Genomic DNA, 21,787 nt, shown 5'->3' with positions numbered 1-21,787 from the left:
TACCTTATAACATTCCATCAAAAAAAATAAATAAATACCTTATAACAGTGAGAACAAACAATTCTTGCATCAATTCTGTTTTTCCGCCAAATAATAATATTGTTTGTTCTACTTTGAAATATAGCTATTTTCTACATAATATTTGTTTTGACTCAGCAATTACATTTCGGTAATTCACTTGGAGGGGCGTTACCACAACGGCATCAGTAAATTTTTTGAACATACATTATAGTCTGGGGAGGGGGGGGGGAGGGGGAATGTGTTGAACCCTCAACAATCCATATAATGAAGATTAATGGTATGGTTTGAGATGGAAAACTTGACAGGTTGGCTTGTATGACCTCTGTAATGCAGCCTGCTCAAACTTCTTAATGGCAGCTTCATTTTCTTCTAAGCTTGTCTGGACAAAAAGGCGAATCCACCATGATGAACTCCGCATTTTGGCCTGCAGAAATGAAAGGTAAGTGTATGCTATAAGGTGAAACTGGTATATTAGCAGAAAATTATTTGTTCAAAAACAAGGAACCTGATGCACTACCTCAAGTCATGGCACTAAACTTTTTATTTGTAGCTTTATGGTATTTGGTTATGTCTTTAAGGAACTTCTTACAGTGAATATGATTAGGCAATTATCCCAAACCAAATATAAGTTCAAACTGAAATTGTGTGCTTTTCCCCCCATTTTGGACAAAAGATCATGCACAATGTTCACACTGTCATTAAATTTTGTATGTAAAAGAAGTCCAAGATGAATCATCGAGGGACAGATAGGCACTCACCGGTCGTCCAAACTTAGATAACTCTGCAACTTTAGCTCTTTGTTGACCAGGAGAACCTAAACCACGAAAATGGAAACCATAAACACAATTTGAAATTGCATAGCCTACTTGTGTGCATAGAATGAATGTCAAAAACTGTGTACAATAGACAATTAAATACTTGATAAAAAGGATCTAATGAACTGTTAGAACTCAACTGATGTATCTAATTCAAGGACTATATATATGTACAAAAGCCTAATCCAAATACTGTAAATCGTAATAGCAATCTGGACAATTAATTATCATTAAAGTAAATATCAGGGAGCATTTTAGTTCCAAACCCAATTCACTGAAATATGAGCAAGCCTCCTTAAGAGAAATGTTGTGAGTGAACATGCACATGAGAGTGAGACACTAGACAAGCTAAAGTGCTAAACATCTTAAATGACATTAATCTAAGACCATTGACATAACTGATGCATGTGCCTAACAAGGACAACATCTTTACAGACTCTCACCCAAGACCGTTGAGTCATTGACACTACTGATCGATGTGTATGCCAAGAGAGATGTATCTGCTGTTTAGTCACCACACATTTAATATTGTGGAAACAAGTGAACATAGAAAATAGTTTAGAGACATGCATATATCCTACATATCCTACATAAGTGTGGATCTTTAGTGTCTGTGAGCAGGTGTCTAAATAACTTAAGAATCCAAGGGAATCACCTGTAAATATGACAAGATCATCAGCAGCAACTCTTGCAATTTCTGGAAGAGTCTTGTTCAAGTATTTTGGAGACAGGTAATCAAGAGCATCTGAGACAATAACGAGAGAAAATGACTTTGCCCTGTAGGGCAAGGGGAACTTGATATCAGCCACACGCACGATGCCTTTGCGCACAAGGCTATTGCAGTTTGCATCTGCATCCTCTATGTCATATGGATCTAGACCCCAAGCTTCAGTGTCCTCTTCTTTTAACAGTTTAGATACTACTGAACAAGTGTCAGGGCCCACATGCAGAACTTTGTCCATGCCATCGCCATATGCTTCCTTCAAAAGAGGTATTGCACTTTGAACTTCTAATGTGCAAGAAAAGTCACCTATAGCAGGAAATCGAACGAACATTCAGTAAAATTAACACATGAACTTGATGGGAGATACTTACTGTGTTGACCAAACCAGTCTCGATTCCATGAAAAAAAAATCAGCTCTGACCAGTAACAAATGAAGCTATTCTTCAAGCAAAAGGTTGAGATGGTCATGATTTTCAAACAGATGATACTGACAGAAAGTTCAGTTTTCCAAGATCAAGTTCAGGTAAATCAAGATTAATAATTTTGACTAATTCATAGATAAGGCATAAAAACATTCAAGCTTTTTGGATTTTGGAGTTCTTGACATCTTGTCTTCTTCTACAGAACTTAGGTAAATAATTTTTCTTTTTCTTCCCCCATTCTCCATGATGAGTTGCATTATCCTTCATCTCTCTTACTCTTGAGGGGTTGAGAAGGAAGATGGAAGATAGGAGGCCGCTCCATGTCCAACTACAAGCACATACAAAAGCGAACAACAAATAATGAAGGAAACTGGCAACAAACAGATCCCAACCCTACGATCTAACTATAGTGTTTCCTGGAGGTGCTGCTCTCATCTGTTTACACTCCATTAACCATCAGTGATTGTATTGTATGCATAACAAAATAATAGAAAAAAAATGTTCTCCAATCTTGAGCTCTAATCGTATAATACATTGACTGGTTTAAATTTACATTGTGACAAAAAAACACACACTCTCAAAACAATAAATAATATCGAAATCTTTTTCTTTTTTCTTTTGCATTTCTTTCCTGGAAATAAAGATTAAAAGCAACATTCAGAGATAAACTATACATTACCTTCCACCTTACTAAGAGCTTCTTTGCCACCTCCAAATACACCTGCATTCAAAAAATAAAAGTAACCCCAACGAATTAGTTTCCAAATAAATCTCTCAATTTAAAAGAAAGAACCAAGATTTTGCATTTCACAAAAGCTGAGAAGAACAAGCACCATTAAAGCTTAACAACAAAAAGATTATTATGTCCAACGGTTGCATGCAACAGCCAGAAGTAACTGTGGACCATTTCAAAATAGCGACAGCACACCATAACATAATGAATAAAGCAGCATAGGCAGAGTGTAGCCCACCTGAGCCGCTATAAGCATAGGCAATAAGAAGAAATGCTCCCTGCAATTTTCGAGCAAGAAGAAACCAATTAGGATTTGACCAACTTAGCATTTAGGAATAATATAATTGGGTATGTTATTAATAGGATTAGATATGCTTGTTTCTCCTTCTCAAAAAAAAAGAAGAAGAAGCAGATATGCTTGTTTCTCAATAACTATAGTTCCAGCACCAAGTTCTACACTATACATGCTAGGAAATCAATTAGCAGTAGAGCAAATGACCCATAATATGCTCAATACCAGGAGGACAAGGCCAATGGATAAAAAGGGAGAGGAACGTGACTTTGAATGCAATGCTCCTGCAAATGGAAAGCTTCCACTGTCGACAAGTCGCCGTGTGGAACTTACTTGTCGCCTTGACATGACTACCGGTGATAAAAAACTACTGAATCCACAAAATCTACATAGAAAGAAACGCGAGAGAAAGTTAGATTTTATAAAAGAATAGACAAATAAAAATGGTAATTTATAAACTGCTTTAAAGCTGGAGGAAGAAGAAATTGAAATTTAGTCACAGGATACAATTTCCAACCTACCCTATAGCTCATTTTGATGTAAATAAAGAAATTGTGAAGGGATTTTTCTGGAGATTGTCACCGTTATCCCAGTAGATTTTTTGGAAAGACATCATCATCACCAACAGATAATTTGGAAGATGTTCAAATTTTCAGAAGCAATTGAGTCAACATTAACCAGGTAGTTTGGTTCTGCACTAAATATGGTTTTGGGGTTTGTAATATGGAGTTCCCTCATAAACAAAATTAATGCAAAGTCTAAAGGCCATTCGAAATGCATACATGAATTAGACTGTTCTAGGGATCCAAGGCCCAAAACCGCCTCCAAATAGAGTCTTTGCCAGCATTTGAGTAAGTAAAAAGGCCTTGGTTCCCTAATATTTTGCTGGTTTATTTCCAGAAACTTTGAAGGGAATTACTTCTCAATTTAGGATCAGATTCTGAATTGTAAGATCTGTGAAAGCAGGTGGACTTTTTGTACAGCCACAATTCATGACCCTTAACCTCTCTAACATATCCTATGCCAATAGTAACTTTCTTGGGCAACCATAATTGCTGAGCTACACAACAGCCCATGCATCAGAGGTTGAAAAACATAACCATCGGGTTGTCCCAAATCACTCTAACCTGAGAAAAAAAGACGAATTATTCGAAAATCCTCGAACATTAGAGAACTCGCAACTCACCATCTACATGTATTCTTTCTCATAGAAAAGTGGAAATGCATCAAACTATTTTCAGTGATAAAATCACAACTTGAAAAAGATAAATAAGTGAAAGCTTAAAACTTTTCAAGTGAACCAAATCTCACATGGAATCAGCTAACCTTCTAAACAAAATTACTGCTAAAGCATTGGAGAGTTCAACATTTCAGATGTTTGCAATAAAAGACTAACACAGCTGGACAGATCAAGCAAAATAGCTATACAAGGCTGGGCTTGTGGAAATCTTATTTTTCTCGGCATCCAAGCAAGTAGAAACAAAATTCATCGCAGAAAAATAACAATTCAATCTTATTTGGTAATCCAGGTTAACTGCTTCGTCCACAAAATCAAAGTAGTAACAAAAACATCAATTACAGCCCACACTTTCAATAAAGAATGAAATAAATCTGGAAAATTTATATTCAAGAGAATAAAACCCGAATCCAGGAATCTCATGAATTGCTTGACAGAATTTAAAGCGTTGAGTGAAGAATATCACCTTCGGATCAATAAATAAACCGCATTGAAGGATCTACCGCGTTTGGATCTTCAGATCTGTGGATTTTGCTCGCGCTCTGCCGTCCGACTGAGCTCACCACAATAAATAAGTTTCAGTGTTTCTTATTATTATTTTTTTAATGTATTGTTTGCGCGATATATATATATATTCGAACTTTTACCGGTACTGTTAAAAGAAATTGGCGCGACCTGTCGGCGGAGGCCGGTAGCGGTAGGAGTGTAACAACGCCGTTTAAACTTTAAACCCAACGTCGTTTAAACCCTTGTTAGGCATGTTTTGTAGTCTAATTGATCTTCTATGCTACGCTTCTAATCAAGTAATTAATAGATTATAAATCATCCAAAAAACTAAAGATTCAACATTTATAAGAACAAGATCGCTTAGTTCTTAATTGACATTCACAGAAAGTATAATTCAATTGAACTTATTATTCGACACACGAATGTCGAAAGCAAAAATACCTAAATCTGTTGATTAGAGACACTAATACCATATTTAAGGCTTCAATACTTTGTAAAATAAAAACTAATATACCCTCAAGGGTTTATAACCTTAAATGGTACGAAAGTTAAAATCTTAAAACAACATGAAAGGAGCATGAAATACCAAAAATAAAGAAATAGACCAAACATGTAATAATTGCTAATTTGAAAGTACAAATGATGGAATTTGACCAAAAAACAACGTATGCAGTGGCAAAGCTATTGATTCGAGTCAACTGTGCGATTTTCAACCCAATCCAACACCGTTGACAATGACCTTTATGACCCTTACGTCCCAATTTCTCATTCCGCTCATATTTCTCTAAAAAAACACACCAACCATCCGATCTGCATCAATAAAGAAATCAATTGGAATCCACCAAGTAAATTATAAATTTGTTTTCATTTATTTGTCCTTAAATTTATTTTCATAGTTTGCAATCAAACACATAAATGTCTCTTTTTTTCACTTTAGCAAATCAAATGCCTGCAAACAATTACAAGAAAATATTACATTTGTTTCACGAAAAGTCAGTCCACACAATTGGTGCTAGTTCTCAACAGCTACGCTCGCCTCTTCTGTACGAGAGGGTCTCCATTTTCTGTCAAACAAACTCCTTTCGACCACATTATTTGCCTTCGCCATCTCATCCTGGGTCTTCAGCCTTTCATCAATGATTTCCAGCAGTTGTTGCAAGCCAACTCCTGAAATGGCAGATATTTTGACATCTGGATCAAGCTGAGCTTCACATTCATCTTTTCCTGTCATCTGGGAGCTAAGCGACTCGCTTGGGTTATTCCAATACGCAAAGTTCTCATCATCATCCTCTGCCAATAGCCAGTCATTAGAGGTATCATCTTGCTTGTTGTCTATCTGCTCAAGATCTCCATGTAGTAACTCGGATGCATTATCATCAGCAGCAGAAACATTGTCATCAATGGACCCTTCATCTGATAGCTCGGACGCCATGCTACTGTTTTCTGCCTCGGCATCTCCACCATCATTAAGATATTCATCAGCGTTCGCTTCCTCTTCTTCATAATCAATCTGCACAGTGAGCCACATCAAAGAACTTTTACAGAGTGACAGTTCCATCTTCATGGCCTTTATTCCGCAGTTTTATTCCAGCTCTTTTTTCATTTCAACTAAATTTAGGAGAATAGAAAAGGACTAAACTGTTGGTACCTTATTCCAGACTTCAATCATATTCTGAAGCTTCTCATCTGAAACTCCTATCTGTCGAAGAACTTGCAGCACAGTAGACCGATGCTCATCAAGATTCGGGGCAGTGCAATCTAAGACATGCTGCATGGATTGACAATCTATAAGGTGCATCACAAGATACAAAAACCAATGTCATATTGGTAAAGAAGCAATCAATTCATACCACTAGGAGATCAGCCTCCACCACTTCTTCCAAGGTTGCATGAAATGCTTTTACTAACTTCAAAAAATACCGAGAAAAAGAGAAGGAGCATCATTGATTATAAGCAAGAATATCAGCGACTAATTTACAGATAAAGCAACTGTAACAAACCATTTGGTTACCTGCAGAGGTAAATCTGATATAAATCCAACAGTATCACTAAGAAGCACTTTCCTCCTGAGTATTGGATGTTTAATTAGATCACTGAACAAACACATTTCTTCTCACAAAAGAGGATTGCTTAAAAAAATTTTAAGCGACATTTTATTGAATACCAATCATATTTACCCTGAAGGAAGAACAACACTCTTCAATCTGGGATCCAATGTAGCAAACAATCTGCAAAAATGAGGAATCCCTTTACCAATTAAGTAGGATAGGAAATTGGAAGTTCGAATTTAACCTCAGATGCTATCTAAACTATGAAATTTGATCCAAATAACAATTTGTTCAATATGGTATACTTACCGATCATCGCTGTACAAATCACTATTTGAAAGTGTACTGACTAATGTAGATTTCCCCTGGCAAAAGATGGGGCAAAAAAGAAAGTTGTGAAAAGGCATGTCTAGACTATATCATATATAGCAACATAAGTTTTATAAAAAATCTGATCAGATCTTGACCACCTACAGCATTGGTGTACCCTACAACAGCAACCGTTACTAATTTTTTATCATGTAATCCACCTTGCTTCTTCCGAGCAGCACGTTGCAAAGCTCGAGTACGACGGACCTCTTCAATTTGCGATAACAGAGTATTCCGTCTTTCCGTAATTCTGCAATCACAGTACCATAAAGTGTTCATGAAATAATGCACTACAGCACTAGCCATTGAAATTGTCTTTTTGTCATCATTTTAGGCATACAGCGCATGAGAAACATTACCTATAGACAAAATAGTAATCTACTATATACAATACAAAACTAATAACGCACCAAATGAAACTAAACTCTGTATATGGTTTGTCTTTGTTATGATCAAATATATCCATCCGATGCACACAAGGACATAAGTGAATCTCATGGAGAAGTAAAAATAAAAACACCCCTATCAGAGTGGGAAGAGATGTGCTCAAATTTTAAAATACAAAAAAAATGATAGAAAAGCCAGGAGCAGACCTTCTTCGTTGAAGCTGAAGTTCAGTTTCTCCAGCACCACTTATAAAGCCACGGCCTCCACTTCCTCTCCTGCAAACAATAATGATATACATAAAAATTCTTCAAACAGTACAATGCTTAAAACAGAACAAAATGTGGATGCTGTGGCCTGCAATAGACATGCACAAACACATTGATTTAAAAGATGTGTGTGTGAATAGTCATGTCTTACTAGAAACCTGTACCTTCCCAACTATCTAAACTGAAGACCAATCAAAACGAAGACCCACTAAATTTTATGATCATGGTTGTTATAGCGTGCAAACTAAGCTGTTTTCCTAAAGATATTAAAAGCCAATATCCCAGAAGGAGTGGACAGTGAAAGGCATGAAACTAAAGGGGGAAAGGAAAACAAAAGCCAAAATATATAGTGAAAAAGTGCAAGATATTCTGTCTCTTCTCAAAATTTCAGGCATCAAAACAAATCATCTATGTATTTAACTTTTGTTATGGAGGTAAATGATTCAGGTCACTTTTAGTTCAACCAAGGGAAGATACCCGGTACGTGCAAGTTTCTCAGATTAATTTGGTTTGCAAAGGAAATCAAACTAAAAAACAAGAGTAATCATGATACGTGGAGATTGTGGTGTTTGCATCGAAATTATCACTAGAAAGTTGGAAAAATATTGCTTTTCCCTGATAATGAAGGGAGCTGTAATAATAAAATGTTCTTAAATTTGTTGTTCAATTGCACAAGATGAATAAAGTGACCACAAAACAAGATATTGATAAAAAAAAATTTCTATACTATCATCTAGGATAAAAATAAGCATCATCTGAATATACTACAGGATACACAAGGAGAGGATCTCAAAGTATGGGATTTACGCCTACAAGTCATAGAGCTAGCTAACATACTCACTAAATTAAAAGGTGCTTGGAGGGTGGAGCTAACATAAAAGCTAAGTAATAAGCCCACCAAAAGGTTTAGATCCAAAGAACTTCACATAGTAGCAGAAATGCTATCTGAGGAGACAGACAGACAGTTACCGTGTTGCTAAGCTGACAAGTTCATAAACTACGGAGTCTACATTAATATAAAGGAAACCAAGGCCACATACTCACCCTCGCGCACTAACAACTTCAATATCACCATCCGCTCCAAAAGTAGAGCGTCCATCAGAACCACGAACTCTAACAAGCCTACTCCTTTTATACATAAGAGCAGCTAATTCAGCCTATAACAATGAAAATAGCTGTAAGAGTTCAATCACACCAATAGTCAATGCTAACGTATCAAAATCTAAGCTACCACAGAAAACTCCACATTATCAAACAAATTGTACCTGCAGCTTCGCTTCCTTTGAATGAGCATGAGCATTAAAAATCTCAATTATAAGGCCAACTCGATCCAGTACCGGTTTGCCCCAAGCTCGCTGTCATTTTAAATAAGATTATGAGAATGTAAGGAAATTATACTATAAATGAGAGATAGACAAATCAAATTGAGAAAGCAAAATGTGCCTCCAAGTTTCGCTGCTGAATTCCAGATAGAAGAGCATTTACAAAAACAGCATCGACTTCACCCTGTCAAGTTTATGGGTGTTCATTGTCAATGTCAAAATTAATTTTTAAAAAAAACAACAAGAACCAGAAAAAAAAAAAGAAGGAAGTTCTTGCCTTTGTTTCAGCAGTTAGATGGCATTTGATAGTTTCTACAGTCCCACGTCCAAAATAAGAATCTAGAATAGCAAAATAAACCCTATCAGCACACAAATGATCATAAAACAAGGGAAGAGGAACAAGAAACACAAAAGACAGAGAGACCTGCTCGGGGCTTAGAAGACATAACCGGGTTTTGTACAATGACTTGTGGAGGTAAGTCCTTGTTGAAGAAGTCAATATGGAAGTACCCATCTCGCTGTTCCTCCAAGGAATTGGCGAGGCAGAGAGCTTCGTTGAGCTTAGCCTGAAAGTATTTTTCTGGGCGGAGGCGAGGCTGAACCACTAAGAGCCGAGGGGGGCTCGTTGGGTCCTTGTTTAGAAAATCATACGGGTCCTCCTCCTTGTTCTTCTGCTTCTTCAATGACGAAGTAGCGAACGTTAAAGATAGAACATAAATCGGAGAAAGACAAGATGACTGCGAAGGTGATGGAGATTGGTGCTTCGGTGCTAGGGTTCCGGTGAGGAGGGAACTGCGATGCGTTCTCCGCCAGACATCAATTGCTCTGATCATCACTGCTTTGTTGCTGTGAAATGGATCAGTGAAAGTTCGTATAAAGGTTCGGGTTTGTACCCGACGGAGTGAAATTTAATAAAAAGGGTCAAACCAGAGTAACATAAGATGACTTCCCCTGTTTTTCGGCTTCTCTAAAAGCGCACCGTACGACTCCCCCAAGCCCCAAGAAGGCAAGAGCCAAGGAGCACAAGCACGAACCAAAGCCTAAAGCTTTGAGCTTTGCATATCTGAATTCACCAGACAAGCAAAAATGCAGAGATTTTCTTCGAGAAGTTTACGTCTCATAAATCTCTCGCTTTCCTCCAAGCCAAACGGCCCCACCAACCTCTTTCACTTGAGCCTTTACTCTCAAATTCACAGACCCGCCAACCCCAACGACGACAGCTACAAAAACAACAATCGTTTTTTGAATGATCGAACAAACGAGTTTGGTCCCGTCAATGTCGCGACCAACGAGCAAGCGAAACGGACAGAGAGTCATAACCCGGATGAGTTTGCGGCGGAGGTGGAGAGAATATACAGGATTTTGCGGAAATTCCACTCTCGAGGCCCTAAACTGGAGCTGGCTCTGCAAGAATCAGGCGTCGTTCTGCGTTCTGGTTTAGCTGAACGAGTGTTGAATCGGTGTGGCGATGCTGGAAATTTGGGGTACAGGTTCTTCGTGTGGGCATCGAAGCAGCCCGGTCACAGGCACAGCTACGAGGTCTACAAAGCCATGGTGAAGATTTTGGGTAAAATGAAGCAGTTCGGCACAGTTTGGGCTCTTATGGAAGAAATGAGGAAGGAGAATCCTCAGTTCATAACGCCCGAGTTGTTTGTGGTTTTGATGAGGAGGTTTGCCTCTGCGAGAATGGTTAAGAAGGCAATTGAAGTGTTAGACGAAATGCCCAATTACGGCTGCGAGCCCGATGAGTATGTTTTTGGGTGCTTGTTGGATGCCTTGTGCAAGAATGGAAGTGTAAAGGAGGCCGCTTCTCTTTTTGAGGATATGAGGGTAAGATTTAGTCCAAGCTTGAAGCACTTTACTTCATTGCTGTATGGTTGGTGTAGAGAAGGGAAGCTTATGGAGGCTAAGCATATATTGGTGCAAATGAGGGAGGCAGGATTCGAGCCGGATATTGTTGTTTATAACAATTTGTTAAGTGGTTATGCAGTTGCAGGCAAAATGGCTGATGCATTTGATTTGTTGAAGGAGATGAGGAGGAAAGGCTGTGAGCCAAACGAGAATTCCTACACAATTTTGATTCAGGCTCTTTGTGGGAAGGAAAAAATGGACGAGGCGATGCGGGTGTTTGTTGAGATGGAGAGGAGTGGTTGTCAGGCAGATATTGTGACATACACTAGTTTGATTAGTGGTTTTTGTAAGTGGGGGAAGATTGATAAGGGTTATGAGATTTTGGATAGTATGATTCAGAGAGGGCATATGCCAAATCAGATGACTTATTTGCATGTAATGTTAGCTCATGAGAAGAGGGAAGAGTTGGAAGAATGTTTGGAACTGATGGAGGAAATGCGAAAGATTGGTTGTGTTCCTGATCTTAGCATTTACAATGTAGTGATAAGGTTGACTTGCAAGTTGGGAGAGGTGAAAGAAGGTGTTCGAGTTTGGAATGAGATGGAAGCAAGTGGGTTTAGTCCTGGGCTGGATACCTTTGTTGTTATGATTCATGGGCTTCTTGGTCAAGGATGCTGGGTTGAAGCTTGTGACTACTTTAAAGAGATGGCCGGGAGAGGTCTTTTATCGGCTCCACAATATGGTACATTGAAAGAGTTGCTGAATTCCCTTTTGAGAGCTGAGAAGCTTGAAATGGCTAAAGATGTATGGAGTTGCATTTTGAGTACAGGATGCGACCTTAATGTGTATGCCTGGACCATTTGGATTCATGCACTCTTCTCGAATAGGCATGTGAAGGAGGCTTGTTCATATTGTTTGGATATGATGGATGCAGATGTAATGCCACAGCCGGATACTTTTGCTAAACTCATGCGTGGTTTAAAGAAGCTATATAATAGACAGCTTGCTGTAGAGATTACTGATAAAGTAAGGAAGATGGCTGCAGATAGGCAGATCACTTTTAAAATGTATAAAAGGCGAGGAGAGAGAGACTTGAAAGAGAAAATTAAGGAGAAAAAGGATGGGAGGAAGAGGAGGGCTCGTAGACGTCAATGGGGTGGAGGCCTTGGTAGAGCTAAGATTTTATAGTTCTAATGAACAGTTATTCAGGATTTAAGAATTGAGATTGTATGGATTGCTATCACCAGGGATGATATGAGGTTCTTAATTCATCCAGTATCTTTGTGCCCTTTATTGTGCCAGTTTAATTCATCAAGCATCTTTGGATATCAAATGACCACTGGAGAATATGTCCTTGGATAAGTGAGTAGCTAAAGAGATCCATCCACCTGAAGGACTCCAATTTCAACCCTAAATATCTGGGATCAAGGTTTATTATGTTGTTGTGGGAATCAAGTAGTTTCATTATTTGTTTGTTTATTGAATATACTTTGGTAAGTTATGAAAGTATTGTTCTGGAAACTTGGCTGATAATAAGTAAATTTGAAACTCATTTGTTCCCTAACCATGCCTAGTATTGTACAGCTTGCAGCAAAGTGGACTTCCAGAAGAGTTCCACCCATAATATGAGATTCAGCAGTCATTTTGAGTTGAGCAATCAATACATAATAAGTCTAGCTACTGCTGGTTCAATATGTAAGTCTCTTAGATTTTGTATGCAAAGTGGATTTCATCACTCTTCTGTATTCTCTTTTTCGCAGTGTAGCCTGATCTTTCCTGTAGTATACCTGACTTGTGGTGATTAACTCTCATTTTTTGGTGATCTGTCTCTGTCTCTTCAATAATCTCCTCCTATGTACCAACCAATTCAATCAAGACAAATACTTAGGGTGTCTGAAATTTTTTTATAAAAGCAGATAGAAGTTTTGCTTACTTGTAGCAGTTCTTCAATGACATCTTCTAGTCTTATTATCCAATAGCTTCCTCTTCTTCCGTGTGCTGGGGAATAAAATTATCATTAATATACAGAACATCAGACTGGAAGCCCTTTGGCCATTTCTTGCTCGTACAGGTTCCTCTATACAGATTTGCTTCACTAGGCAAAACCCTTTAACTTCTTGAGGGATTGGTTCCTAGTTGCACTCATCTTACGCAGATGGCTTTCACCATTAATTTCCACCCTTATCTCTTTCCCTTAATGTATCCAATTGTTAAGAATGATTCGGATTTTCAAGCTTGGAAACGACAGAACATGCGATGAAACTAGTGAGATAGTGGCAGTGTTTTCCGTCAGTTGGATTTCGCATGCTGGCTGTGTTTTGTATCTATAATGTTTCACAATGACGACTATATGGCTATGGCCTTTCTGAAATTCATTGAGCGTGTCATATAATGGAGATGTTTCTGGAACTCTGGCATACAAGCACATCGATGCATTTTTCAATATGAAAAAGTCTCGCTGGACAGATGCTAGAAGGGAAGTAATGTTTGCTCCCTCTCTCTCTCTCTCTCTCTCTCTCTCTCTCATATATAGAATTATATCCCTCCATTTATCTTGTATTTTTCCATGTGTCTTAGTTAATGACAGATACCTCTGGAGAGATTGAAATACCTTGGAATCCTGCGAACTGTGACATTCTTCACCAGGACCTCATCTTCTGGATGGATGGCAAGTTCATTCTTCACCTGAAAATTGAAAAATATTTTTGATCTGAACTTAGAGAATAAAATGATCTGTAGTAAACAGAAAGCGCTAGTCCTTCCATGGTAGGATGCTGAGGTAACCTAACAAGCAACTACCAGCAGAAGCCCAATTAAGCTTGTTGGTTTCTCATATGATAAACTGGAACTCTGCTATGCACTTTCTCCAAAATTAACTTCATCAAATCCCTGCTTATATAGAGTTCTGTATTTCAGATCATTACCGCAACAAACCAATGGACAAGAAGTTATCTTTATATTGAGGAAGATTTCAACGTACTTGTCAAGTTGGTATTAATTACAATTGCAAAAGTTTCAGATATGGGAGTCATTGCATCCCTTGCAGTTTTATCAGTGAGTTCAAGTGCCCCAGCAATGATTGCTGTTTCATCTTGTGTCAGTTCCCCTCGTTTTCCAGTCTGCAGAAGATAACCATGTCTATACCAGCTGGGTCAAAAAGTTGTAAACAACTAATCAATCGAAAGAATGAAAACCATTCTGCCTGTGATTTTTTCAGTTATCTTATATATATTTTTTTTTACAAATGTAGTTTTTAAGTCCAGGAAAGGAGAAGGGTTTCATCAGTTTACTGAAATTTGTTTTGACATTAGTGATGGTGGAAATTTGATCATTACCATGCAGATCAGCCCACTTTTTCAACTCAGCTCAGCGGAAAAGCGCATGGTGGCCTTCCCCCAGCAAATGGTCCGGCAACCGCAGAAAATTCCAACAAAATTCAGGGTCCTAATGGGACTGCTTATTAGATTTAAGGAACCGATTGGAGAGTTGATATCACCTTGCTTATTGGATAAGCAATTGGAAAACAAATCCAAACAAGAACCTGAACAACGGGAGCCATTACTGCACCAATTGCCAAACCACATCGAGTACAAACAGATTGTGGTATAATCTGTATGTATCAGCTTTCGATTTTTGTCAGTTAGATCAGATCAATGTCTGACAGCTGAAGAGTTAGCCCTACAATTATAATGTAATGTGATTAATAGTTGATTAACTTGTTGAACTAAACTTCACTATCGTTTTACCATATTTGATGTCCTTGGCCTTAGACCACAAGGGAAGGTACGCAAAGCAAAATTTGCCACCATGACGATTGAAATTTTACCAAACTTCATGTCGTATACTGGAGAAAGACCGGGAGAAAAAAAAATTGCATTTTTAATTGACAGATCTTTCTATGGTTTCCATTTAAGTTCCAGGATATATGTTTTCTTTTGACTTGTGAGTACCATTTTTTCTTTTGACTTGTGAGAAATTGGTATTCTATTCCCATGACGTTCCCTATGGTGTTAACCACTAGAATTGCCGGCCATTTTCTCTGGAAATCTTTGGTGACATTGACGAACCAAGAATTCTTGGTTGTCTTTTTGTTGACATGAACATATGCATGGATTCAAAGTCCACGTGGAAGGCTTACAGAAGTCTCGTATTCATCGTAAGCTTTGTCATACAAGTTAGAAAAACAAAGCCGATCATACTTTCCCCATCCAGCCTATCGAAAAAAAACAAAATGTTTGCAATCTTATCCTGGATGCTTCCGGTTTTTTGTCCTTTACTTTCCGCATATTGTTGATAACTTAATGAATTAAATTATTGAATGCAATCATGCAACTAAATTTTCTAGGAAAAAAGTATTCTTTCCCCAACAGTTTGCTGGGATATTCAATGATAACAAGGTAGGTAATGTGCTTGGTCCTGGTCGGTGACATCCTCTTGGCGATAGTGGTTGTTCATGACCGGAGTATGATTTCTGATGACCAAAATTAGTCTTCCATGGGTACTTGTTGCCCATGACAACAACAACAACAACGATAAAGACGTTTACTTTGAATGCCTCACAAGACTCGTCACTAAAGTGGACTTTCAGAAGGTATATCAATATTTGTTTGATCAAGGAAGGGGATGGGTTTTGAATTCGGGATTCGAAATTACATAGGATTCAGCTCATCAACGGAGCTACTCGGGTTCGTCAAATCTAATTTTCCAAATTTATTTAAGGTAACTATACTATTTAGTATTTACAGCAAAATAAAACAAATCATTTTGTTGTAATTATGAAGGACTAATTATCAAACCAAAATGTCAACCTGCTGCTATCACCTTTGAAAATGGGGAAAACCTCAGCATCACAGAGATGCCTCAAGGGACTGAAATTGCGTCAACTGATTGATCACTATTCTCCAGGAAACAGCTATTTGGATACTGCTCTTCGTCAAGATCAAGCGAGTACACCACGTCTTCCATACTCCACCCACCACGCAATAACACAATTGCAAGAATTCTCACCTGCCACTCCACACTCTCAACATTCACTGCACGTCTCTCGCCGTCATCAGACCCGTCCATCATCATCATCATCATCATCTCCCGAACCTCTTCTTCTCCCCACCCTCCATCTCTCAACCTCCAAAAAACCTCCTCCAAACACCTCCCTAAATCACCTCCACCCCACCAGCAGTCCGTCTCCTCACGCGCCACCACTTTACGTCCTCGCTCAGCTACCTCAGTCCAGAAGTCAATCCTTTTCGACGCAGTTGCCGCCCAAGCCGGAGCATCAGTTTTTAACCTATCGGCCAACGCAACCGACCGGAATATACCCATTTTAAGAAACTCAATTTCCTGGAAAAACCTTGTCACATCATAGCTTATAACACGCACTTCCCGGTCATCGACATAAAACACCGGATTCCCGGCGACGTTCGGCGTAGAAGGAATGTAACAATTCCTATATACGGGAACAAGAAGCGGCGCTTTATCAATAAACAGCTTGGCCTTCTTTACAGCTTGGTCAATGCTTTCAGGTTTGTCCCCCCAAAAGTCCACCCAGAAGCTGTTTGTCGAAATGTTCCTCAGAAGGTTTAATCGCGGAAGGTCTATGAGGATGCGAAGTTGTTGTTCGGAAGAGGAGCGCCAATTAGGGAAGTGATGGCCGACTGGGAGGCCTTCGCGGAGAATGGAACGGAGGTCAGGAGGGAAAGAGAGGTTAAAAGACGATTCCACCGTAGAGAATTCTTGATCAGTGAGACCCGGAAGGACGGGTATGTTGATGAACTGAAGGTGGTCGATGAGGGATTTCGCGTAGGCTGCAAAAGAGAAGCATACGAGTCTGTTCTTCAGAGGTCTTGCGACGTCGTTTAGCGTAATTTTTGTTGTCGTTGTCGTTGTTGTAATGGAAGCCATTAAAGACCAGAGAAAATTGCTTGTGAAGAAAGCGCAAGTAGAGGATTTATATAGAGACGAGAGAGAGAGAGATAACGCGTAAAGAAGATTAGAGACGTTATGACTTATGCGAGATTTCTTAAGGAAGTAAATAAATAACAGCTATAAAAGTCATGTGACAGTCCACGTTGACCGTCACGATGTTATGATTTTCATGGGTGGTCAATTTAATATTTTCTCTTTTTTTTTCTTATTCAATTATTAAATTTTATTCTATATATAAATTCTCTTTGCGGATGTCATATATAAATTCTCTTATGCGTACATTCGTTAGTTATATTAACTTATGCACCTCAATTTCACCATTGAATTGAAACATGTGCGAATCAAAGTAGTGAACCCCATTTGTTATTTCACTTGTGAGAATTTCTATATGAGTGCATATATATATATTGTAAATTTGCGTTATGTAATATCCCAAAAAAAAGCAATCACCCTAAACAAGTGATACATTCCAGCCGAACTTTTGTCCACTTTTTACGGTTGCCATTTTTGAAGAGATGTTCTTAGGCTTCTAAACCTCTAATACTATAAAATACGATGACAGATTTGATGGCATCATTTAGTTTGGTAGAGATATATATCTGTGCTAATCGATCCTAAATAGCCTCTTTTAAGTCAAATCTAGAAAACCATAGATTTTAATACGAGAAAGAGAGACAAGTTACCGCATGAAAAAAAAAAAAAATTTGGTCTCTCTGCAATCCTCCTAACTAAAAACCCGATCGGCATTAGAGGTTGCAAATTCAATAAATAGATTACACAAGTTAAACTGATTAGTTAAAGACAATATAGCCAATAAATACCCTCTTAACGATCTAAAGACAATATACATAGGTTTACTGCTGATGTAAACTGATTAGATAAAGATTTGAGGGAGAAATTTCAAATTTGGGACAATATTATATCATTGAATAAATCATACTAGTATATTAGACGATGACAATGCCATTTTAGTTCAATGTGGAGTATATACTAGGTCAAAAGAAAAGGAATTAACGTGCTATATAAGCTCGACAATTGTTAGACTAGTCGTAGAACACAATTTATATCAATAAATTGTATTTTCCCTTAAAAAAAGAAGAATGAGCTTTAGATGTTTTGTGGCTTAAAGGGTATTTATCAATCATTATCCAAGATAATTCAACTTTCGATTCGTTGGAGTAGTCGCATGATCTTTTTAACATTTTTTTCAACACCTTGTTTCCTCTTTCTTTTGCCAAGTCAAGAAGCAGGTAAACCTTACATGCCCCACCCATTGCCATTTTAGACAATGTCCTGCAAACTAGTCATAGAGTCTTGGACGGGCAGAACTAGTTATGTGAAAGAGCAGGTGTATGCCCCACATAATACCATTTATTGGGTTCCGAGTCCTTTGATTGGAAGATGCTTTGCCCATCCCCATATCTGGCACAAATTCAGTAATGCAATACACGAGTTTTCAAAATTTTAAAACCTAGTCCCTGACAACAAACCCATGTACAATAATGAAAACCAATTTAGTAGACAAAGTTACCGCAGTGGGAATAAGCCATTCAACAAGAGACATTTAAGAAATTTTTGTCGCTAAAAAAACAAGAAAGCAAGCATGATCATAGAACTTGAAAATCACAAATCTGCACGTTGCAACCCAAAGGGTCAGCAGTCAACAGTAACACTACAACAGTTTCATGGGTAACTCAGCCCATGATCTTCAGCAAGGAAAGTAAAAAAGAAACCACAGTAGCTAAGATTTATCAGTCACAAGAACTAGCAAATACAGCTTCTTTAAACAGGCAATGCAGTTAATGTCTCACACAAGAAAACAGGTAATGCAAGCAGCACAAAGGATGTACTGCTGCGAGAAACCGAAAGCACTTAGTAACCACAAACTATTTTGCATACGAAAAAACAGAAAACATAGACCAAAAGCACAAAATGAGAGCAAAAATCATGCCCCTCAGTACTCCTCTCCCTCATCATCTTCACCCTCAGCTCCTTCAGCTCCAACCTCCTCATAATCCTTCTCAAGAGCAGCAAGATCTTCACGGGCTTCAGAGAATTCACCTTCCTCCATACCCTCCCCAACATACCAGTGCACAAAAGCCCTCTTTGCATACATGAGATCAAACTTATGGTCAATCCTGGAGAAGACCTCAGCTACACTGGTGGAGTTGGAGATCATGCATACAGCCCTCTGAACCTTGGCAAGATCACCACCAGGAACAACTGTTGGTGGCTGGTAGTTGATGCCGCACTTGAATCCAGTTGGGCACCAGTCAACAAATTGGATGGTGCGTTTGGTCTTGATGGTAGCCACAGCAGCATTGACATCTTTAGGCACGACATCACCTCTGTACATCAGGCAGCAAGCCATGTACTTTCCATGGCGAGGATCACACTTGGCCATCATAGATGAAGGCTCAAAGGCACTGTTTGTGATCTCTGCAACTGAAAGCTGCTCATGGTATGCCTTCTCAGCGGAAATGACAGGAGCATAGGATGAAAGCATGAAGTGAATCCTAGGGTATGGAACCAGGTTAGTCTGGAATTCAGTCATGTCAACATTAAGGGCACCATCAAACCTCAGGGAAGCAGTCAAGGATGAAATCACCTGAAATAAGCAAAAAGAACTTTAGGGCACATATAACACAGGCAAGAAAAAGTCAAAAATTGTAATCAAATAAAGAACAATACACAAACCTGAGAAACCAGGCGATTCAGGTTGGTGTATGTTGGACGCTCAATGTCAAGAGAGCGTCTGCAGATATCATATATTGCCTCATTGTCTAGTAACACAGCAACATCAGTGTGTTCCAGAAGAGAGTGGGTGGACAGCACACTGTTATAAGGCTCAACAACTGAAGTTGAAACTTGTGGGGAAGGGTAGACAGTGAACCCTAGCTTAGATTTCTTGCCATAGTCCACTGACAAACGTTCCAGAAGAAGAGATCCAAGACCAGAACCAGTACCCCCACCAACAGCATTGAACACCAAAAATCCTTGTAGACCAGTGCAGTTGTCTGCAAGCTTCCGGATGCGATCCAAGCAAAGGTCGACAATCTCTTTACCAACTGTTATCAAAGGAAGATATTACCATATGACACTTAGAAGAGTAATAATGTAACCAAATGTATAGTTCAGAACATTACTGGTATAATGGCCACGTGCAAAGTTGTTGGCTGCATCTTCCTTGCCACTGATAAGCTGTTCAGGGTGGAAGAGTTGACGGTATGTACCAGTTCTTACTTCATCAATGACAGTGGGCTCTAGATCTACAAAAACAGCACGAGGAACATGCTTTCCAGCACCAGTCTCACTGAAGAAGGTGTTGAAGGCATCATCACCTCCCCCAACAGTCTTATCACTTGGCATCTGGCCATCAGGCTGCACAAGAAAGATATAATGTCTAAGAAATTCTACAAAAACAGAACACTACCAGAAACCAAAACCCAATCGATGCAACAGTAATGTGAACTACACCAAGTCAGGCAGGACACTAAAAATAAACTACCAAAACAGAACAATTTTAAAGGGCAAATATAAAATGAACAAGATAGGATGAACAAAATGGAGGGTATCCAGCAAATCCAATATATACAAAACTGAACCAGATGGTGTATAAAGAGCAAGCCAACACCAAGCAGTGAAATGAAATGCAATGTCCAAACCTTAATATCATAAGCTTAATTGCATAGCCAAGAGCATTCTTCAAACTTCCACGATTAGATTGTAATGTGATGCTTTACTACAAGGTTTATTTATTATCCATAAAGAAAGATCTCAAACAGAAACAAATGCAGATCAAACGATCAAAATGATTAAGCAGTTACTCTACCAATGTGCTCGGTTAGTAAGCTTCAAGTGAATGTCGAGAACTTCGATGCTATTAACCGAAATCTTGCAAAAAATAACTCTACATATTATACGGTGAATGATACATATGAGCCACACACAACTTACAATTGCGCATAACAAATAAGATAAAGAAACGCCAGATCTGCGACTGCACAAGTGGAATATAAAAATCGGAAGGATAAAACCATCATAAGCTAGTTGACAACATATAATTCCTGATGAGATCTAGTAAACAATGCAGAGAAGCCCTAGATCTGGTTATATTTCGAGCTGAATATGCAAGTGCAAATGATGTGTAAGCAGATCTAGCTTAACGCACACCAATAAAACTAGATCTGCAACAAATGGCAGCGTAACTTCAAGCACTTTCAACATTTACCAATAACAACACAAGGATCAAAGGAACCCGTACAAGAAATGCATAATGGAGCAAAACGGAGCGAGAGTGAGAGATGGATACCTGAATACCGTGCTCAAGGCAATACAGCTCCCAGCAGGCATTGCCGATCTGGATACCTGCTTGGCCGATGTGGATCGAAATGCACTCCCTCATTGTCGGACGATTCGATAACGGAATAGACGAAGAGAAGAAAAGTCACTGGCGTTTATCAAGACGCTGAGACGCCTCCCTTTGAAGCAAATGGCTTTCAATTGCTGTGCCGGCGGCACACTATCTTCGGGTATATAAAGAGATGGAGCGGCAAGTATGGTGATGCTGATGCAAAAACAACCTCGGTTAATTAACCATAGTTAGATGCAGTTGCGAGTGGAGCCTTTTTGGCCCGCCTAAATTTAACCCTGATTTGTCCGTTCTCCACGGATCCCGTTTCGAAATTTAAATTTTGAACTCAGACATCAGCAGAAACGACACCGTATGTAAGCCAATTGAAAATTTCAATTTATCTATAAAAAAAAAACAAGAAAAAACCTTTGGCGTTTCGGATGGTGCAGGCCGCAGGGCTGTCCGTGGACGAGAGCTGGGCCAGCACTGCAATGGCCGCCCTATTCAATTCTTC

General features: G+C 38.8%; 5 protein-coding genes across 9 annotated transcripts; 1 reads left to right on the top strand and 4 right to left on the bottom strand.

The window, feature by feature from the left end:
• LOC120011745 (probable pectin methylesterase CGR2) lies at positions 1-4,868 on the bottom strand. 3 transcript variants are annotated; one of them, XM_038862852.1, is made up of 7 exons: positions 4,711-4,868; positions 3,233-3,392; positions 2,954-2,993; positions 2,662-2,703; positions 1,492-1,866; positions 780-835; positions 1-445 (listed from the first exon to the last, which is right to left on the bottom strand). In XM_038862852.1, exons 2-7 carry the CDS (start codon positions 3,353-3,355, stop codon positions 293-295), a joined length of 789 nt encoding a protein of 262 aa, XP_038718780.1. In that variant the 5' UTR covers positions 3,356-3,392; positions 4,711-4,868; the 3' UTR covers positions 1-292. The 3 variants fall into 3 exon arrangements, with proteins under 3 accessions (XP_038718780.1, XP_038718781.1, XP_038718782.1); XM_038862853.1 differs by lacking the exon at positions 4,711-4,868 and adding an exon at positions 3,927-3,950; XM_038862854.1 differs by lacking the exon at positions 4,711-4,868 and adding an exon at positions 3,790-3,811.
• Positions 4,869-5,597: 729 nt separating this feature from the next.
• On the bottom strand, positions 5,598-10,014 carry LOC120012732 (GTP-binding protein At3g49725, chloroplastic). Of its 2 annotated transcripts, none has more exons than XM_038864187.1 (13): positions 9,568-10,014; positions 9,421-9,482; positions 9,265-9,327; positions 9,087-9,176; positions 8,866-8,978; positions 7,762-7,830; positions 7,274-7,418; positions 7,109-7,164; positions 6,929-6,979; positions 6,763-6,844; positions 6,602-6,658; positions 6,400-6,519; positions 5,598-6,261 (listed from the first exon to the last, which is right to left on the bottom strand). In XM_038864187.1, exons 1-13 carry the CDS (start codon positions 9,974-9,976, stop codon positions 5,764-5,766), a joined length of 1,815 nt encoding a protein of 604 aa, XP_038720115.1. In that variant the 5' UTR covers positions 9,977-10,014; the 3' UTR covers positions 5,598-5,763. The 2 variants fall into 2 exon arrangements, with proteins under 2 accessions (XP_038720115.1, XP_038720116.1); XM_038864188.1 differs by having other exon boundaries at positions 6,763-6,817.
• Positions 10,015-10,200: 186 nt separating this feature from the next.
• LOC120012731 (pentatricopeptide repeat-containing protein At3g49730-like) lies at positions 10,201-13,469 on the top strand. Of its 2 annotated transcripts, XR_005471276.1 has the most exons (2): positions 10,201-12,487; positions 12,579-13,469. XR_005471276.1 is itself a non-coding variant. In XM_038864186.1 (1 exon), the coding sequence occupies exon 1, from the start codon at positions 10,230-10,232 to the stop codon at positions 12,180-12,182; it is 1,953 nt and encodes a 650-aa protein (XP_038720114.1). In that variant the 5' UTR covers positions 10,201-10,229; the 3' UTR covers positions 12,183-12,558. The 2 variants fall into 2 exon arrangements, 1 of the variants encoding a protein (XP_038720114.1); XM_038864186.1 differs by lacking the exon at positions 12,579-13,469 and having other exon boundaries at positions 10,201-12,558.
• A 2,385-nt stretch (positions 13,470-15,854) lies between these two features.
• LOC120012592 lies at positions 15,855-16,895 on the bottom strand. Its single transcript, XM_038864033.1, has one exon. It carries the CDS (start codon positions 16,893-16,895, stop codon positions 15,855-15,857), a length of 1,041 nt encoding a protein of 346 aa, XP_038719961.1.
• A 1,634-nt stretch (positions 16,896-18,529) lies between these two features.
• LOC120011833 (tubulin alpha chain-like) lies at positions 18,530-21,440 on the bottom strand. The gene is made up of 4 exons (XM_038862962.1): positions 21,232-21,440; positions 20,066-20,300; positions 19,617-19,987; positions 18,530-19,527 (listed from the first exon to the last, which is right to left on the bottom strand). Exons 1-4 carry the CDS (start codon positions 21,322-21,324, stop codon positions 18,874-18,876), a joined length of 1,353 nt encoding a protein of 450 aa, XP_038718890.1. The 5' UTR covers positions 21,325-21,440; the 3' UTR covers positions 18,530-18,873.
• Positions 21,441-21,787: the final 347 nt, after the last annotated feature.

The sequence above is a fragment of the Tripterygium wilfordii genome, chromosome 13 (genome assembly GCF_013401445.1).
Source record: "Tripterygium wilfordii isolate XIE 37 chromosome 13, ASM1340144v1, whole genome shotgun sequence".
In the NCBI taxonomy this organism is placed as follows: Eukaryota; Viridiplantae; Streptophyta; class Magnoliopsida; order Celastrales; family Celastraceae; genus Tripterygium; species Tripterygium wilfordii.
This window is presented reverse-complemented; position numbering and strand designations above follow the sequence as displayed.